General features: G+C 38.1%; 1 protein-coding gene across 3 annotated transcripts in view; it reads right to left on the bottom strand.

The window, feature by feature from the left end:
- NBAS (NBAS subunit of NRZ tethering complex) overlaps positions 1–19646 on the bottom strand; it is a 394628-nt gene that overhangs the window by 258457 nt on the left and 116525 nt on the right. For all 3 annotated transcript variants that reach the window (XM_004028860.5, XM_063696052.1, XM_063696053.1), the window contains exon 22: positions 1316–1399. In XM_004028860.5, the coding sequence (XP_004028909.2) occupies positions 1316–1399 (84 nt within the window). The remainder of the gene's footprint in view (positions 1–1315; positions 1400–19646) is intronic.

Raw genomic sequence — 19646 nt, 5'->3', positions numbered from 1 at the left:
ATTATTTCTTATAATTTCCTCCCCTCTATTACCCATGACATCTCTTTCATCTATAACTTGAATATTAGACTTGTTTTTTAAATAACTGGTCTCTTATTTTCTAGCTATGTATTTTTAACCTATTTTCTAGGAAAGTTTCTTGCTTTTATCTTCCAACTCTTCTAATTTTTATGTACCAACTATCACATTTTTAATGTCCTAAATTTCTCTTAATTCTGTTTCTATTTTATACAATGCTATTGATATTTCACAAATACAGTATCTTCTCTTATCTCCAGGTAATATTAATGATAATTTTTAAAGTTTTCATTGTGTATGTGGTATCACTTTCTTTCAGTTCCGTTTTCCGTATGTTTTGCCCTTCTTGTTCATTTGTTCTTCCTGCTGGAGTCTAACCTCGGATGTCCAGGAAGCTCTGCAGGGGTGGCAGAACCTGTTCGTTTGTTGGCTTCATTATGACCTTGTGGTGCACTAACTTTTGAGGGCCATATCTCAGTATCTAGAAACCTCTTTTCAGAGGTTACTCATTTCTCCAGAAAAGAACTCTCTAAACTTCTACTTGGGGAATATGCCTGCATCTGGGAGCAGGGAGTGGGAAGGAAAACAGAGTATGGAAATTCAGGTCATACATTTTCTAAATGCCCAGATTTTCAAACCAATTACTCAACTCCTCCTATGCAGATTCAGATTCATATCCAGTAATCTGAAGGTTTTCTAGCTCAATTTAGAGGCCCTTTGCCTCAATGCATGAGTCAAAAAAAGCACAAACCTCTTGTCTCGCATGAAAAAACAAAAACAAAAAGGAAGAAGAGACAGTGAAGGAGTATTTACCCGACTTTGAGGAGTAGGGCATAGAGGCATTCCAACATTCCTCATATGAATTTTCAGCCCCACACCGACTCTCCCACCCCCCTTCTGCAGTACTGGATGCCTACACATTCTGAGGCTTCCCAAAGTTAAATCTGACAAGAATAAAAATTAAAACTGATCAAGAACAAAATTGCATACATACCATAATTACAACTATAAAAAAATTAATATCACTATATGTGAAAGACTGAAAGGGAATAACACAAAATGAAAACAGTTGTTGTAATAAGCACCATTTTTTAACATAATTCCTTTGTAGCATTTAATTTTTCCATTAAAAAATTTTAACATAACTGAGTCAAAGGAGTTTAAAACTTCACTCAAACTTTCTAAATTAGGGAGTGTCATCAAGTAAGGTTTCATTGGTCAGACACCACTTTCACAGGGCCATCAGTTCACCCATCCCACAAAGAAACAAAGATGCCTCCTGCAGGCTCATACTGACCTGCAAGCCAACTCCTCGCACCAATCTTTAGCTCGGTGTTTATGTTCATGCCAAGGAATGATCATCAGGGAGTCACCGTTAAAACTTAAATTAAAAAAAAAATAAGTGTTTAAAATTCACATTACCTCAATGACTTAGCCACACAAGGAGTATAATGCAAACAGCATCTCTATAACATTAATATCTAAGATTCATGCTTATAGTATTTTAAGTGGTACAGGATACATATTATATACATACTATGTAAATGGGAAATACCATATTGCTGAATCATAAAATGGCTCAAAAAGAAAAATTACAAATAAAAAATTTGGCAAGTAATTAAAGGAAGGTATGGATAAGTTTTCATTCACAAATTCTAAAACACTCATCAAGAGCCTGCAGTGCATGTTGTTAAAACCAACATAAATGGTCTTCTGGATTGTAAGCTGTTGGGGCAGAGTAGTGCTTTCAACAGAACTTCCTGTGATCACAGAAATGTTTTGCATCTTTGCTATCCAATACAGTAACCACCAGCTATGTAAACGCTCACTGGTTATAAGCACTTAAAATATGGTTACTGACATGAGGAAAGTGATTTTTAATTTAATTTTAATTAAGTTAAATTTAAATAGCCACATGTGGCCAGTGGCTACCATATTAGATAGGACAGACCTAGAGGACAGGTAATAGTAAAGAGTAAAGGAATGATTCTGCAGGTTGAAAAGTATCACTGAAAAACAACAGAAAGAAAATCTAGGCCTGGTATTGTGGCTCACACCTGTAATTCCAACACTTTAGGAAGCCAAGGAGAGAGGACTGCTTGAGCCCAGGAGTTCAAGACTAGCCTAGGCAACATAGTGGGACCTCATTTCTACAAAAAATTTAAAAATTATCCAGGTGTGGTGGTGGCACGCCTGTCGTCCCAGTGTCCCAACCACTCAGAAATCTGATGTAGGAGGATCGCTTGAGCCCTACTAAAAGGTTGAGACTGCAGTAAGCCATGATCAAGAAAGAAAATCTACAGGAGGCAAAGATAAGGCCTGACTGAATATAACATAAGAATAAATTAAGGCCAGGCGCGGTGGCTCACGCCTGTAATCCCAGCACTTTGAGAGGCTGAGGCGGGCAGATCACAAGGTCAGGAGATCGAGACCATCCTAGCTAACACAGTGAAACCCCGTTTCTACTAAAAATACAAAAAATTAGCCAGGCGTGGAGGTGGCTGCCTCCCAGCTACTCAGGAGGCTGAGGCAGGAGAATGGTGTGAACCCAGGAGGCAGAGCTCACAGTGAGCTCAGATCGTGCCACTGTACTTCAGCCTGGGCGACAGACTGATACTCCGTCTCGAAAAAAAAAAAAAAGAATAAATTTAAACGGAAAAGCAAGGTAAACACAGTATGGTAATAGAGCAGAGCAATGTTCCACAAATCAGGACACCTGAGAAACAGAAACAAATCTGTCTCTTCATGAGCTAGGCACTCTCTGGCATGTGACTCTCTAAAATGAAGGGCTTCAAACATCCTCTCTTAAGTCCCTTTTAGCTTTAACATCCATGAATCCATGAAAACAACTAAATCATTCTGAATTAAGAATAAAGACAAAAACTGTTAAAACAAACTTCAATTGCCTTGCTTTATAGCTCAATAAAACATTTTCTCTAATATTTCTGAGTATCAATAGTAGCATTTTCCTAAAATTTATCATAGCCCCAGAAAAAGGATTGCACTTTCTTATATTATTAGGTTATACAACACACTTTGCACAAGAAACACTTCATAAACGTTTGAAAATTATGTTGGTGAAGAGACTGGTCTTCATGTAAAAAGTAATAAGCAACCACTGGAGGGTTTTAAAGCAGAAGAGGGAAGCTAATGAGGTCTGGGAAGGGGCAGTGACAACTGATCAATCAACAGTATCACCCTTGCAGTTATTATTATTGGGGCAAATTATCCAAAGTCAAGGTTCCCCTCTAGATTACAAAATAAGAAGTTTATTATATCGTGTATCTAAAACACAGATTTCCAGTTAGCATGTAATATCCTAGCAAACTATGTACCAGAGAAAGGTTTTTGAAGGTGTGTGAGTCCATAATTTTAAATTTCTGAATCATACAAATGATGATTTAGAATGGATGCTACAACCATACTATTTCATTTGTCACCAAATAAAAAACTATTTTATTTTCTTCCATGTCAATAACTAATATTTTACCACAGATCACTGAAAAGTAAAAAAGATAACATCTGGATACAAGGATGATGATGATGACTCTTCCGACGTAAGAACAAATTACAGCAATGAATTGAGGAATGAGGAGAAAATAAATAAACCTAGCAAGGTATTATGACCTTTCTAATTAAAACAGACATGGTTCCTTAAGCTACATAAAATGTTTTCTAAAAGAATTTTAGAAAAATGTATCACAAGTTGAGATTCGTATTTTCTATTCAAAGTATATATTAGATGCAAGAGTTATTAGGAACCCTCAGCAAAATAATACTTATTTGGTATGTAGAGACTAGTAAGTTGTAAAATGATATCTTCACTGAACAGAAATAAGAAAACAGATATATAATATACATATTTTTTTAACCAAAACAGATTTTCACATTTGCTGCATTTTCAAGGTACAGCACAACCAGCCTGTTTCTAAATTTGCTGATCACCACTGATATGATGATGATGACAATGATGATGATAATAATAGCATTACTATTACTACTACTACTGCTGCTGTATCAGCAATGATCAGTGACAACAATAATCTTTAGCACTGACTGATCTCCTACTATGGACTAGACCCAATACAATGCTGTTAACATAAAATGTCTCAATTTAGTCCTATCAATCTAATGTAGTAGATATTATCTTCCTCATATTACAATGAGAAAACTAAAGCATAAATTAACTTGTCCATCCTAACAAAGCTAATAAATTAACAAAGCCAGAATTTGAACACAACCAGTCAGAATCCAAAGCTTACACTTTTAGCTAGCATACCAAACTGCCCGTAGAAAGGACATAGGGACTATAGTCTAGTCCCCAACCATTTTTCCACTGTTCCCCCTCCATGCATCAGGAGCCACCAGTCAGATTTGTACACAGCAGGTAGAGGGCAATTTTTTTTTCTTTTTTGAGATGGAGTCTTGCTCGGTCGCCCAGTCTGGAGTGCAGTGGCACAATCTCAGCTCACTGCAACCTCCGTCTCTCAGGTGCAAGCAATTCTCCTGTCAGCTTCCTGAGTAGCTGCGACTACAGGTGCCCGCCAGTAGGCCCGGCTAATTTTTTTTTTTTTTTTTTTTTTTTTTTTTTTTAGAGAGACGGAGTTTCACCATATGAATCAGGCTGGTCTCAAACTCCTGATCTCAGGTAATCCACCCACCTCAGCCTCCCAAAGTGCTGGGATTACAGGCGTGAGCCACTGTGCCCAGCCGGTAGAGGGCAATTTGAGCCTTCTCAAGATTTAATACAGACAACCCAAAAAGGACCATTTACATGCGTATTAAAAGATACATTTAAACTAAGATATATAACTACTACATTACTAGTCTAATAAAACTAATATCTATGGAATATGGTTTAATCTTAGGTTTGATCACTCACGTTCATGTAAAAACAAAAAAACCCTTCTTGTTGCTCTTTTTCTTCCAGGATGTTTCTACAAAACAATGTATTTTAAACCAAACTTTAGGCATTTGAAGTGCTAATCAAATCACCGTAAGTTCTTTATTTTGCTTCAAATGATAACATTTGAGAAATAAACAGGATCTTCTCCCCAGCCAACATAAAAACTCCTTAAAGTCAGGATTCTTGTTTATTTTGTCTAGTGCTATATCCTCAGCACCCAAAATAGTATCTGGCATTTAGCAGACTCAAAAAACTATATGTAGATTGAATTAATTGACAACACAACAAAAAAATTTTAAAATCATCTCATGGATATCACAAAAATTTAAGATTGGAATATAGCAATGGAAAGGGATAGTTTGTTCATGAAAAAAATGGATATGTCAAGGAGGTATGCTTATACAGCATCTACAGGTCTGAGAGTGAGAACAACAATGTTTTCCTAATACATATTATTAAACTGATGGAAGGGCAAGCTACACTAGTAGTAATGGTATACATCTACTAACTGGATAGTTGGATATCCCATTATATCTCAGTTAATAAAAAAAAGACAAGAATACATGTTACCCTAAATGTCATCATTCTTTACATTACAAATTAATTGATTGGTTCTGTTCTTACCTTTTAAAAACTGCCCAAATTTTAGCTACTTATTCTTTCGTTAGGTAAGCAGAATGATAGAATGTTTAATAAAATTCAGAGAAAACCCTTTTCATGGATTCGATTCACAATTAAAATATTAGACATTAAGTCAATTACTAAATGGGTTAGGCAAAATTGTAGCTTGAAAAAAACCTAGAAATCATACTGTTCCTTCTACAGAACTATAGGAACTTTGGGTAGGTGTAAAACTTACACTTTGAATCTCAAGTTCTATAAACATGAAACTGCATTTACATATACTTTATTTCATCTTATTTGTCTATTTTTACCCTGCTTGGGAAGGCTTAAGATTTAAATACATCATCTCCACTTAAGAAAAAAAAAAAAAGGATTATATGGTAAACTCAAATTATCTCTTTACAAAATAATGGCTGCTTTTACTTAATTTTAGGATTCTTTATATTAGAACCTTATTCATTGTTTTATTTCAAACAATAAACTATGCTGGCTTTCATTTGATGGTAACATTTATCTGCCAGCAGGAAAGGAATTAATATAACAAGTTCTATTATATCCAACAATTCTCCCACCAATTATTTCTCAAACTAAATATAAATGTTTTATTTCAAAGAAATTTCATGAAGAATAAACTTTCAAAAAGTTCTTTTATTCATGTTCTATGCCTCGGAAACAAAAGATTAAATAGACAGTGTATTACTCGTAATTGCCACCTTTTATGCATTGGCTTTAAAATGTGGAGTTATATTTATTTCTATTATTTAGCAGAGAATAAAACGTTCTGGCAAATAAAGAATAAAAATAATAATACTTGGGGCCAACATGTATAACTACACTGTGGTTAACATCACTGAACAAGTCAAATTGATCTGAAACTCAATGGGAAACCAATTAAAAAGCTAGTTATCACTCATAACACCAAGTCGAAAAAAAAGCTGTCCGAAGGCATTATTCAGAGCTCTCTTCTGGACCAATGGGATTCAATTTCATTTATAAATAACTTAGAAAACAGAGCAGAAACTAAGAAGATATTTTGAAACTTACCAGTATTCTCAGAGGCTAGCAATGTGTAAAAGAGAGACAAGAGTGAAAACAACAGCACTCTAGGATTTGGATTCACCTCCTCCCACCACGAGTTTAATCTCTGGGACCCAGCTGCCTCATCTATTTAGTAAATGCCGCAATACTGCCTGCTCAAATGAAAATGAGACTAAAGTAAAGATTGTCTTGAATTCTAATCCATAATACTTAAGATTATGCTCTTAGAGAAGTCTAACCTCTGGGTTAGAATTGTGAGTCTACCTTTCATAGCTGTAGAACCCTGATGGAGTTACTCAAACTGCCTGTGCCTCACTTTCCTCACTAGTGAAAGAGGGATAATAACAATATTTAGCTCATTTAGATTAGGAGAAAATCAGATTAGTTAGTACATAAAAGGCCCTTAGAACAGTACCTGGCATACACTGAATGTTATAAAAACATTAATACCAGCAAGAAGGTTTTTCACAAGTAGTGAATACAAGATATATATGACTCTGGTTGACATTTCAAGATCTACTTTATGATAAACAATAGCATCATATTAATAATTATATCAATGATTACATTTCCAAATACCTAACAACTGCGATAACCTCCACTTACACCATCCTGAGTAAAATGGCAATTAACAGTAATATGAAAATGTGATGAGTTGATTTATGAAGTAGAAACAAGCAACCATTTCCAAAAGGCATTGTCTCTGTCCCAAATGCTTCAAACCAAGTTTTAAAATTAGTTTTTACCCATGAGCAAAGGACAATTTGATTATTATAAAGGAGAACTAGTTTGTTAAATCATTAAAGTACAAGAGAAAGCCACAAACTTCAATGAGAAGTATTAAAGAATTTCCCAGGGCCAGGCCTGGTGGCTCACACCTAGAATCCCAGCATTTTGGGAGGCACAGAGAAGGGAAGATTACTTGAGCCCAGGAGTTTGAGACCAGCCTGGGCAACAGAGCAAGACCTCATCTCTTCAAGAAAAAGAAAAAGGAAAAAAAAAAAAAAAAAAGACTAGCAAGGATTCAGGGGAAGCTGTCACAGGCCTGTAGTCCCAGCTACTTAGGAGGCTGAGGTGGGAGGGTCACTTGAGCCCAGGAGATGAAGGCTGCAGTGAGCTGTGACTGTAACTGCGTTCCAGCCTCGGTGACAGAGAGAGACTGTCTCAAAAAAATAAATTAAATTAATTAAATAATTTCCCAAAAAAGTCAGTTATATAACTCAGAAAGGCTGCTCTATACAAGATGATTAATGTCAACAAAACAAGAGAGATAAACAAAACAAGAGAGATAAACAAAACAGATGACTAGAGAAAACAGATGACAAGAGAGACAACAAAACAGATGACATGAGAAGTCACTGGTATGAAAACTGACCTTCACCAGTACCACTTGCCTCTTGGGCACATTACCCTAATTTTGAATAAGAGACACTGAAGGTCCTCAGAACAATGAAGGATGCCTATGCTCATTACAAAGAAAGTCACCAGGAAAGAAAGGAATCCTCAAGTATAATTTCAATGGCCTTGTACTTTATCAAGAATAAGCTAAAATGACCCACATCAAAAAGTCTCCCAAATAAAACACTTAGGTAATAAGTTTTACATTCTGAATTTGGTGTTATATACATAAAATATTTATAAATATATAGGTTTTATTGTTCATTTATTTTTGATATGATGTTCATATTTGTAGTATTACAGATGAAAAATAGGGACTCAACTTAAAATTGATTAACTACAACTTTCATTTATAGTAATCAACTAACCTATAGGTTCGAGGTTGCCAGTATTCCATTCAGTGAGGGAGAATATATATTAAATGTGGTAACACAGAAAGATCTGAGATCTGAGTCAACCAAGGATTGATGAGAATAATCCTTATACAGGGGAGACCCAAAAGTACATATCTACAACTGCCAAATGGGAAGAAATATCAGAGCAATCTAATAAATTCCACTCCCTATTCTGTAACTTAGACTGACACAGAACCAGTGGAGAGAAAAACAGAGAGACCCTTATTTCACATTACATGAAGACAAGCAGACCCTGACAAATAGCCTTTAGACTATTAATGACACCAGAAAAATCACTTCCAGAACAAAGATAAAAATATATGACATTTAAATTTATCAATTACAAAACTACTGAAATGTACCAAAATATTCATGAATTGTATCAGTGTTCATTATAAAACCTAACCCACCTATGTGATATGTAGTGCTAATGGATTTTGAATAAAAGGATTAGAGAGGAAAGAATACTTTTAAATCTCGTTTTCATTCATCTTACCAAAAAAGCACAGATTATGCCTACGCAGACCCCAAGCCAAAGGAACACTGATTTCTTCATAGCCACCCTTAAGAATCCCCGTATGTTCTTGCCTCTAAACTGTGCTGAATGGACATTTCACACACTATTTATATAACCATTCAACTCTGCCCAGCCTATGTATAATACTTATATAGTACTTAACTATCTGCAAGCACATATATAAAGTTGTAAGCAATTACATATGTAAATTCAGCAGCCCTGAGAGACAGACAATATTATATTTCTCATTTTACAGGAGAGGAGACACAGGCACAGAAACAGTAAGCAACTTGTCCAGGGTCAAATAGCTAAGTTGCAGCTGGAATTTGAACCCAGGCAGTCCGGTTCCAGAGTCTACGCTCTCAGCCACTATGGTATTTTACTTATTTGAATCCCGCCTTTTCCAGCTCAAATTCCAGCTTCCCAAAGATGTTACTGTAGCCATTCCAGTCCAGATTGGTTTCTTTTTGTTCTAAACCCTCACTACTTATGTGGACAACCATGTGGCAGTTAATCTTTCGATAGTATATAAGTGGTATACTTCTCAAATTCCCTGAAGTTCTTCTCTATTGTTAATTTCCTAGATTGTCTCCCTACTAAAAGTAAATATTCTCTGATAAATACCCCTCTGTGTCCATCACAACTCCCAGTGCTGTTGTATGCATAATAATAACATATAAGCAATAATTTTAACTAACTTTATATAAATGCATTATTTCATTTAATCTTGAATCATAAACACCCTAAAAGGTATATATCACAATTATAAATTTCCAGATAAACAATCCACATGAGCTCAAAAATAGTCACTAATGAATGAATGATCAGTAGGAACAGACCATTGATACTCTCTTAATTCTAAAATCAGAGCTCTCAAAGGAAAAAACTCTTAAGAACTAGAAAGACAAGATCAAATCAAGCTGTGAAAACTTATTGCACATTGAATAAAAACTATAAAAGTCAACTTAAGAGGAAGACTACATAGCTAAGACTATTTGCCTGTAGATAACCCTTTCTGCATTTATCTCACTGCTACTGTAATTATTTGTAAACATATATTTCAGAGGAGGGTACTTTATACTCCCAGCACCTAACTCACAGTAGTAGCTCACTGAAATGATTCAATCAAGTAACTAATTAGCAAGCTTCCTGAAATGAATCACTGTGCTTCTCAAGCTTGTGAAAAACCCTCCAATGACAGAAAAAATTATACTTTGGAAACCAAGTTATACAAAGGCAGTAGGAAGAAAAAAATGTTGATATAAAATATTCAAAAAGAAAAACTAAAAATCAAAAATATGGCACGTTAACCTCATCTAAATGGATAGAAAGGTAGCACGATTCACAGCATGCATATTTATAATGTTGTCTTTAACTGTGTCAGTCAATGCAGTGTTCATTAGAGGAAAAAAATTGAAACCTTCTGATGTTCCCAGACCAAGCTTATCAGACTTTCTTCCATGTTATTAAACCTCTCATGTATTTCCGTTACTGCTGTCATTGCACTGAATTATAATTATTTATTTATGTGTCTTGCTCCTTCACTAGACTATGAGCTCCTTCAAAGCTTTCATCGTTTCTGATTCCTTAGTGGAATACCTGGCATTTATTTAAAACTTACTACATATTTAATAGATGGATAGATAGATAGGAGGATGGACAGACTGAAGGAAGAATGGATGATCATGTATAAATAAATGAAAAAACAAAAACTATCCCCAAATCATAAGGGTATACACAATGCTTTCCTGTGGCAAAAGATTCGGAACATGTACAGAAGATTTTTTTTCAAATGTTCATAATTCTAAATTCCCAAAATGGTCTATACAACTCCCTATTTTCCACCCATGCCATCAGCAACAATGCAATGTTCTATGGGACAGGTGACTCTTCGCCTGTGTATGAGCACTTATAAGTACAAAGAGATGTGGAATTTAGCTGGGCATGATGGAGGATACCTGGAGTTCCAGCTACTGGGGAGGCTGAGCAGAAGGACCACTCATGCCCAGGAGTTTGAGACCATCCTGGGTGACAGAGAGTCTCCATCTCTTAAAAGAGAGAGAGAGAGAGAGAGAGGTGGAAAGTCCTAAGCTATTAATAAACAAAGAAGCACAGAGGATGTTTGCCCTGAGATACTGCTGCACAAGTCTATGTCAGCCTTTTACAATCATGAGTTCTTTCAGTCTAGGCAAAATTACACTGCAGACAGGCATACAATCACAGCTGAAGAAATGAAGACCCTGAAAATGAAGAGGGAGTGTTCTGATGACAGTTCGACAGAATGTGACTAGGAAGACAATGGTGTAGCTATCTGCAGGGCGAATAAGTCTAGCACACTTTAGTGTTGATGAGGTTCCAGATTAAACTAGAGTTAGGTAGAGAAGGGAAACAAAACACTAAAGAATTTGAAGAAAACAGTTCTTATGATTGTCAATATAGATTTTTAATTACATAACATTCATTCATTCCACAAACCTTTATTAAACAACTAAAATTTTTAAAAATAAATACAAAGGTATTGCTCCTGCCCTCAAGAAACACAAAAATAGACCAGAAAATAAATGCTATAATAAGTTAACAATTGAGACACAAAGTGCCACTGGTATTCAAAGAGAAAATGAACCTGAGAGGCAGAATGAGATCCAAGGGTCCAAGAATGAAGTGGGATATATGTGACTGTTTCTTTAAAAAATTGTCCATAAATGCCCTTGAGAGATAACACATAGCACCAACTCTCCCAAACACCTGCGGCTGACAGTCAACCTCTGGGATGGCAATTTGGAAAAACAACATCTCTGGCTCTCAATACATTGCAGCCTTGCTTATTTGTTGTTCGCAGTAATGAAAAGTCCATGTGTTAAAATATATTGTATGTCAACTACATTTCTCGATCACTTTCTGTAATTTTCAGATTAAGGAAAGTCTTTCACCTGTTCCTAATTCTGAAATCTATTTAATCAACTGCATAGAGATGCTAACCTTACAGTACACACCATGAGGTGGCTGGTGGAGCTCGTATTTTGATTCAATAAATCATATGTTACGGGAAAGGACAGAATAGGCTCCATGACAACTGGGATAAGAACTCAACTAATGAGATGAACAAACCTACACAAAACAGACTAATAAAAGATCAGCTCAGGAAAATTACTTTAAAACACTAAAAGAGAACTTCTGCTTTGAACAACAATGAAGTACGGAGTAACAGGAACAGTAATGAATCTCTTGAATTAATCTAAAAAACTACCACCACGATCAACAACAAAAATAGACAGCGGGACACCAGGCACTGCAGGATAACGACACTAAGGGAAGGGAAAAAAACAAAGTGAGCCCAGCAGCGCCCTCGCTCACTGCCTGAAGAGAAGTGACAGGCTGCAGCATAAAAAGGGAACTCTAAACAGAGCCTGGCAGGCCTTCTGGGTTGCAGAGACAGAGTTTGAAAGTCAGAGAGCCAAGGTAGCTAGAATTTACAGACAATGGATCAGAGAAGAACGTGCACTGAGAAAGAAAGCTCCAAAAATCCTGGGAGAGGTCCCTCTAGTCATTGACTAAGCACTGCTCAGTGTGTACCTGTGATGAAATCACACAAGGATGGGGAAAGAACCAACCAAAGGAGCAGAAAGAACATCCCTGGACCTCACATAGGGCCAGGAATAGTTCAAGTTCCAGTCAGCCAGAATACGAAAAACTAGTAATTTGCAGGGTAACAGGTTTTATTATTTTATTTCATTATATATTAAAGAATATTACCCAGCCGGGCACGGTGGCTCACGCCTGTAATCCCAGCACTTTGGGAGGCCGAGGCAGGCGGATCACGAGGTCTGCAGATCGAGACCATCCTGGCTAACACGGTGAAACCACGTCTCTACTAAAAATACACACACAAAAAAAATTAGCCGGGTGTGGTGGCGGGCGCCTGCAGTCCCCGCTACTTGGGAGGCTGAGGCAGGAGAATGGCGTGAACCAGAAGGTGGGGCTTGCAATGAGCCGAGATAGCGCCACTGCACTCCGGCCTGGGCCAAAGAGCACACTCCGTCTAAAATAAAAAAAAAAAAAAAAGAATATTACCCCAGCAGGGGAGCAAAATTAGCCTTAGACTAAAGGCTGCCCTGTTCCCACTAACAAAGCTAAAAGGTAAGCCTCAAAATCATCAAAGTTCTTGAGTAATTTAACTGCACCCCAGAAAAAAGCTTCAGAATACTTTCAGGAATAAATTTAAAAAAAAAAAAAATGTTGGGGGGAGGAGCCAAGATGGCCGAACAGCTCTGGTTCCGAACAGGAACAGCTCTGGTCTACAGCTCCCAGCGTGAGCGACGCAGAAGACGGGTGATTTCTGCATTTCCATCTGAGGTAGCGGGTTCATCTCACTAGGGAGTGCCAGACAGTGGGCGCAGGTCAGTGGGTGCAGTGCGCCGTGCACAAGCAGAAGTAAGGCGAGGCATTGCCTCACTCGGGAAGCGCAAGGGGTCAGGGAGTTCCCTTTCCTAGTCAAAGAAAGGGGTGACAGACGGTACCTGGAAAATCGGGTCACTCCCACCCAAATACCGCGCTTTTCCAACGGGCTTAAAAAATGGTGGACCAGGAGATTATATCCTGCACCTGGCTCGGAGGGTCCTAGGCCCACGGAGTCTCCCTGATTGCTAACAGAGCAGTCTGAGATCAAACCGGAAGGCGGCAGCGAGGCTGGTGGAGGGGCACCCGCCATTGCCCAGGCTTGCGTAGGTAAACAAAGCAGCCTGGAAGCTGGAACTGGGTGGAACTCACCACAGCTCAAGGAGGCCTGCCTGCCTCTATAGGCTCCATCTCTGGGGGCAGGGCACAGACAAACAAAAAGACAGCAGTAACCTCTGCAGACTTAAATGTCCATGTCTGACAGCTTTGAAGAGAGCAGTGGTTCTCCCAGCACCCAGCTGGAGATCTGAGAACGGGCAGACTGCCCCCTCAAGTGGGTCCCTGACCACTGACCCCCGAGCAGCCTAACTGGGAGGCAGCCCCCAGTAGGGGTAGACTGACACCTCACACGGCCCGGTACTCCTCTGAGACAAAACTTCCAGAGGAATGATCAGACAGCAGCATTCGCGGTTCACGAAAAACCGCTATTCTGCAGACACCACTACCCAGGCAAACAGGGTCTGGAGTGGACCTCTACCAAACTCCAACAGACCTGCAGCTGAGGGTCCTGTCTGTTAGAAGGAAAACTAACAAACAGAAAGGACATCCACACCAAAAACCCATCTGTACATCACCATCATCAAAGACCAAAAGTAGATAAAACCACAAAGATGGGGAATAAACAGAGCAGAAAAACTAGAAACTCTAAAAAGCAGAGCGCCTCTCCTCCTCCAAAGGAACGCAGTTCCTCACCAGCAACGGGAAAAAGATGGATGGAGAATGACTTTGACGAGTTGAGAGAAGGCTTCAGATGATCAAACTACTCCGAGCTACAGGAGGAAATTCAAACCAAAGGCAAAGAAGTTGAAAACTTTGAAAAAAATTTAGACGAATGTACAACTAGAATAACCAATACAGAGAAGTGCTTAAAGGAGCTGATGGAGCTGAAAGCCAAGGCTCGAGAACTACATGAAGAATGCAGAAGCCTCAGGAGCTGATGCGATCAACTGGAAGAAAGGGTATCAGTGATGGAAGATGAAATGAATGAAATGAAGTGAGAAGGGAAGTTTAGAGAAAAAAGAATAAAAAGAAACGAACAAAGCCTCCAAGAAATATGGGACTATGTGAAAAGACCAAATCTGAGTCTGATTGGTGTACCTGAAAGTGACAGAGAGAATGGAACCAAGTTGGAAAACAGTCTGCAGGATATTATCCAGAAGAACTTCCCCAATCTAGCAAGGCAGGCCAACATTCAGATTCAGGAAATACAGAGAATGCCACAAAGATACTCCTTGAGAAGAGCAACTCCAAGACACATAATTGTCAGATTCACCAAAGTTGAAATGAAGGAAAAAATGTTAAGGGCAGCCAGAGAGAAAGGTCGGGTTACCCACAAAGGGAAGCCCATCAGACTAACAGCGGATCTCTCGGCAGAAACTCTACAAACCAGAAGAGAGTGGGGGCCAATATTCAACATTCTTAAAGAAAAGAATTTTCAACCCAGAATTTCATATCCAGCCAAACTAAGCTTCATAAGTGAAGGAGAAATAAAATACTTTACAGACAAGCAAATGCTGAGAGATTTTGTCACCACCAGGCCTGCCCTAAAAGAGCTCCTGAAGGAAGCACTAAAAATGGAAAGGAACAACTGGTACCAGCTGCTGCAAAATCATGCCAAAATGTAAAGACCATCGAGACTAGGAAGAAACTGCATCAACTAACGAGCAAAATAACCAGCTAACATCATAATGACAGGATCAATTCACACATAAGAATATTAACTTTAAATGTAAATGGACTAAATGCTCCAATTAAAAGACACAGACTGGCAAATTGGATAGAGTCAAGACCCATCAGTGTGCTGTATTCAGGAAACCCATCTCATGTGCAGAGACACACATAAGCTCAAAATAAAAGGATGGAGGAAGATCTACCAAGCAAATAGAAAACAAAAAAAAGGCAGGGGTTGCAATCCTAGTCTCTGATAAAACAGACTTTAAACCAACAAAGATCAAAAGAGACAAAGAAGGCCATTACATAATGGTAAAGGGATCAATTCAACAAGAAGAGATAACTATCCTAAATATATATGCACCCAATACAGGAGCACTCAGATTCATAAAGCAAGCCCTGAGTGACCTACAAAGAGACTTAGACTCCCACACATTAATAATGGGAGACTTTAACACCCCACTGTCAACATTGGACAGATCAACGAGACAGAAAGTCAACGAGGATACCCAGGAATTGAACTCAGCTCTGCACCAAGCAGACCTAATAGACATCTACAGAACTCTCCACCCCAAATCAACAGAATATACATTTTTTTCAGCACCACACCACACCTATTCCAAAATTGACCACATACTTGGAAGTAAAGCATTCCTCAGCAAATGTAAAAGAACAGAAATTATAACAAATTATCTCTCAGACCACAGTGCAATCAAACTAGAACTCAGGATTAGGAAACTCACTCAAAAGCGCTCAATTACATGGAAACTGAACAACCTGCTCCTGAATGACTACTGGGTACATAACGAAATGAAGGCAGAAATAAAGATGTTCTTTGAAACCAACGAGAAGAAAGACACAACATACCAGAATCTCTGGGACACATTCAAAGCAGTGTGTAGAGGGAAATTTATAGCACTAAATGCCCACAGGAGAAAGCAGGAAAGATCCCAAATTGACACCTTAACATCACAATTAAAAGAACTAGAAAAGCAAAAGCAAACACATTCAAAAGCTAGCAGAAGGCAAGAAATAACTAAAATCAGAGCAGAACTGAAGGAAATAGAGACACAAAAAACCCTTCAAAACATTAATGAATCCAGGAGCTAGTTTTCTGAAAGGATCCACAAAACTGATAGACCGCTACCAAGACTAATAAAGAAAAAAAGAAGAATCAAATAGACACAATAAAAAATGATAAAGGGGATATCACCACCGATCCCACAGAAATACAAACTACCATCAGAGAATACTACAAACACCTCTATGCAAATAAACTAGAAAATCTAGAAAAAAATGGATAAATTCCTCGACACATACACTCTCCCAACACTAAACCAGGAAGAAGTTGAATCTCGGAATAGACCAATAACAGGAGCTGAAATTGTGGCAATAATCAATAGCTTACCAACCAAAAAGAGTCCAGGACCAGATGGATTCACAGCCAAATTCTACCAGAGGTACAAGGAGGAACTGGTACCATTCCTTCTGAAACTACTCCAATCAACAGAAAAAGAGGGAATCCTCCCTAACTCATTTTATGAGGCCAGCATCATCCTGATACCAAAGCCGGGCAGAGACACAACCAAAAAAGAGAATTTAAGACCAATATCCTTGATGAACATTGATGCAAAAATCCTCAATAAAATACTGGCAAACTGAATCCAGCAGCACATCAAAAAGCTTATCCACCATGATCAAGTGGGCTTCATCCCTGGGATGCAAGGCTGGTTCAATATACACAAATCAATAAATGTAATCCAGCATATAAACAGAGCCAAAGACAAAAACCACATGATTGTCTCAATAGATGCAGAAAAGACCTTTGACAAAATTCAACAACCCTTCATGCTAAAAACTCTCAATAAATTAGGTATTGAGGGGACGTATCTCAAAATAATAAGAGCTATCTATGACAAACTCACAGCCAATATCATCCTGAATGGGCAAAAACTGGAAGCATTCCCTTTGAAAACTGGCACAAGACAGGGATGCCCTCTCTCACCACTCCTATTCAACATAGTGTTGGAAGTTCTGGCCAGGGCAATTAGGCAGGAGAAGGAAATAAAGGGTATTCAATTAGGAAAAGAGGAAGTCCAATTGTCCCTGTTTGCAGACGACATGATTGTATATCTAGAAAGCCCCATTGTCTCAGCCCAAAATCTCCTTAAGCTGATAAGCAACTTCAGCAAAGTCTCGGGATACAAAATCAATGTACAAAAATCACAAGCATTCTTATACACCAATAACAGACAAACAGAGAGCCAAAGCATGAGTGAACTCCCATTCACAATTGCTTCAAAGAGAATAAAATACCTAGGAAACCAACTTACAAGGGATGTGAAGGACCTCTTCAAGGAGAACTACAAACCACTGCTCAATGAAATAAAAGAGGATACAAACAAATGGAAGAACATTCCATGCTCATGGGTAGGAAGAATCAATATCGTGAAAATGGCCATACTGCCCAAGGTAATTTATAGATTCAATGCCATCCCCATCAAGCTACAAATGACTTTCTTCACAGAATTGGAAAAAACTACTTTAAAGTTCATATGGAACCAAAAAAGAGCCCGCATCGCCAAGTCAATCCTAGGCCAAAAGAACAAAGCTGGAGGCATCACACTACCTGACTTCAAACTATACTACAAGGCTACAGTAACCAAAAGAGCATGGTACTGGTACCAAAACAGAGATATAGATCAATGGAACAGAACAGAGCCCTCAGAAATAACGTCGCATATCTACAACTATCTGATCTTTGATAAACCTGAGAAAAACAAGCAATGGGGAAAGGATTCCCTATTTAATAAATGGTGCTGGGAAAACTGGCTAGCCATATGTAGAAAGCTGAAACTGGATCCCTTCCTTACACCTTATACAAAAATCAATTCAAGATGGATTAAAGACTTAAACGTTAGACCTAAAACCATAAAAACCCTAGAAGAAAACCTAGGCATTACCATTCAGGACATGGGCACGGGCAAGGACTTCATGTCTAAAACACCAAAAGCAATGGCAACAAAAGCCAAAATTGACAAATGGGATCTCATTAAACTAAAGAGCTTCTGCACAGCAAAAGAAACTACCATCAGAGTGAACAGGCAACCTACAACATGGGAGAAAATTTTCGCAACCTACTCATCTGACAAAGGGCTAATATCCAGAATCTACAATGAACTCAAACAAATTTACAAGAAAAAAACAAACAATCCCGTCAAAAAGTGGGCGAAGGACATGAACAGACACTTCTCAAAAGAAGACATTTATTCAGCCAAAAAACACATGAAAAAATGCTCACCATCACTGGCCATCAGAGAAATGCAAATCAAAACCACAATGAGATACCATCTCACACCAGTTAGAATGGCAATCATTAAAAAGTCAGGAAACAACAGGTGCTGGAGAGGAGGTGGAGAAATAGGAACACTTTTACACTGTTGGTGGGACTGTAAACTAGTTCAACCACTGTGGAAGTCAGTGTGGCGATTCCTCAGGGATCTAGAAGTAGAAATACCATTTGACCCAGCCATCCCATTACTGGGTATATACCCAAAGGACTATAAATCATGCTGCTATAAAGACACATGCACACGTGTGTTTATTGCGGCACTATTCACAATAGCAAAGACTTGGAACCAACCCAAATGTCCAACAATGATAGACTGGATTAAGAAAATGTGGCACATATACACCATGGAATACTATGCAGCCATAAAAAATGATGAGTTCATGTCCTTTGTAGGGACATGGATGAAATTGGAAATCATCATTCTCAGTAAACTATCGCAAGAACAAAAAACCAAACACCGCATATTCTCACTCATAGGTGGGAATTGAACAATGAGAACACATGGACACAGGAAGGGGAACATCACACTCTGGGGACTGTTGTGGGGTGGGGGGAGGGGGGAGGGATAGCATCGGGAGATATACCTAATGCTAGATGACAAGTTGGTGGGTGCAGCGCACCAGCATGGCCCATGTATACATATGTAACTAACCTGCACATTGTGTCCATATACCCTAAAACTTAAAGTATAATAATAAAAAAATAAAAAAATTTACTTTCAACTAAAAAAAAAAAATCTACATCCAAATTATGTAAAATTCTTAATTCTGTTTTCCAATAAAAATTACCAGGTATGTAAAGAAGAAGGAAATTATGGCTTATAACCAGAACAAAAATCAATTTCTTGAAACAGATCAAGAAACACCAATGACATGAGAACAAGAGGCAAAGAATATTAAAGACCCAAATCAAACTTCTAGGAATGAAAAACATAGTCTCAGAGATTAAAAAAAATAAAAATACACTGAAGGCATCAATTATAGACAAGTCAGAAGAAAAGAATAGCAAATTTAAGGACACAGTAATAGAAACAATCCAAAATAAAATCAGTAT

This window comes from Gorilla gorilla, chromosome 12 (genome assembly GCF_029281585.2).
Source record: "Gorilla gorilla gorilla isolate KB3781 chromosome 12, NHGRI_mGorGor1-v2.1_pri, whole genome shotgun sequence".
NCBI classification, from domain to species: domain Eukaryota; kingdom Metazoa; phylum Chordata; class Mammalia; order Primates; family Hominidae; genus Gorilla; species Gorilla gorilla.
This window is presented reverse-complemented; position numbering and strand designations above follow the sequence as displayed.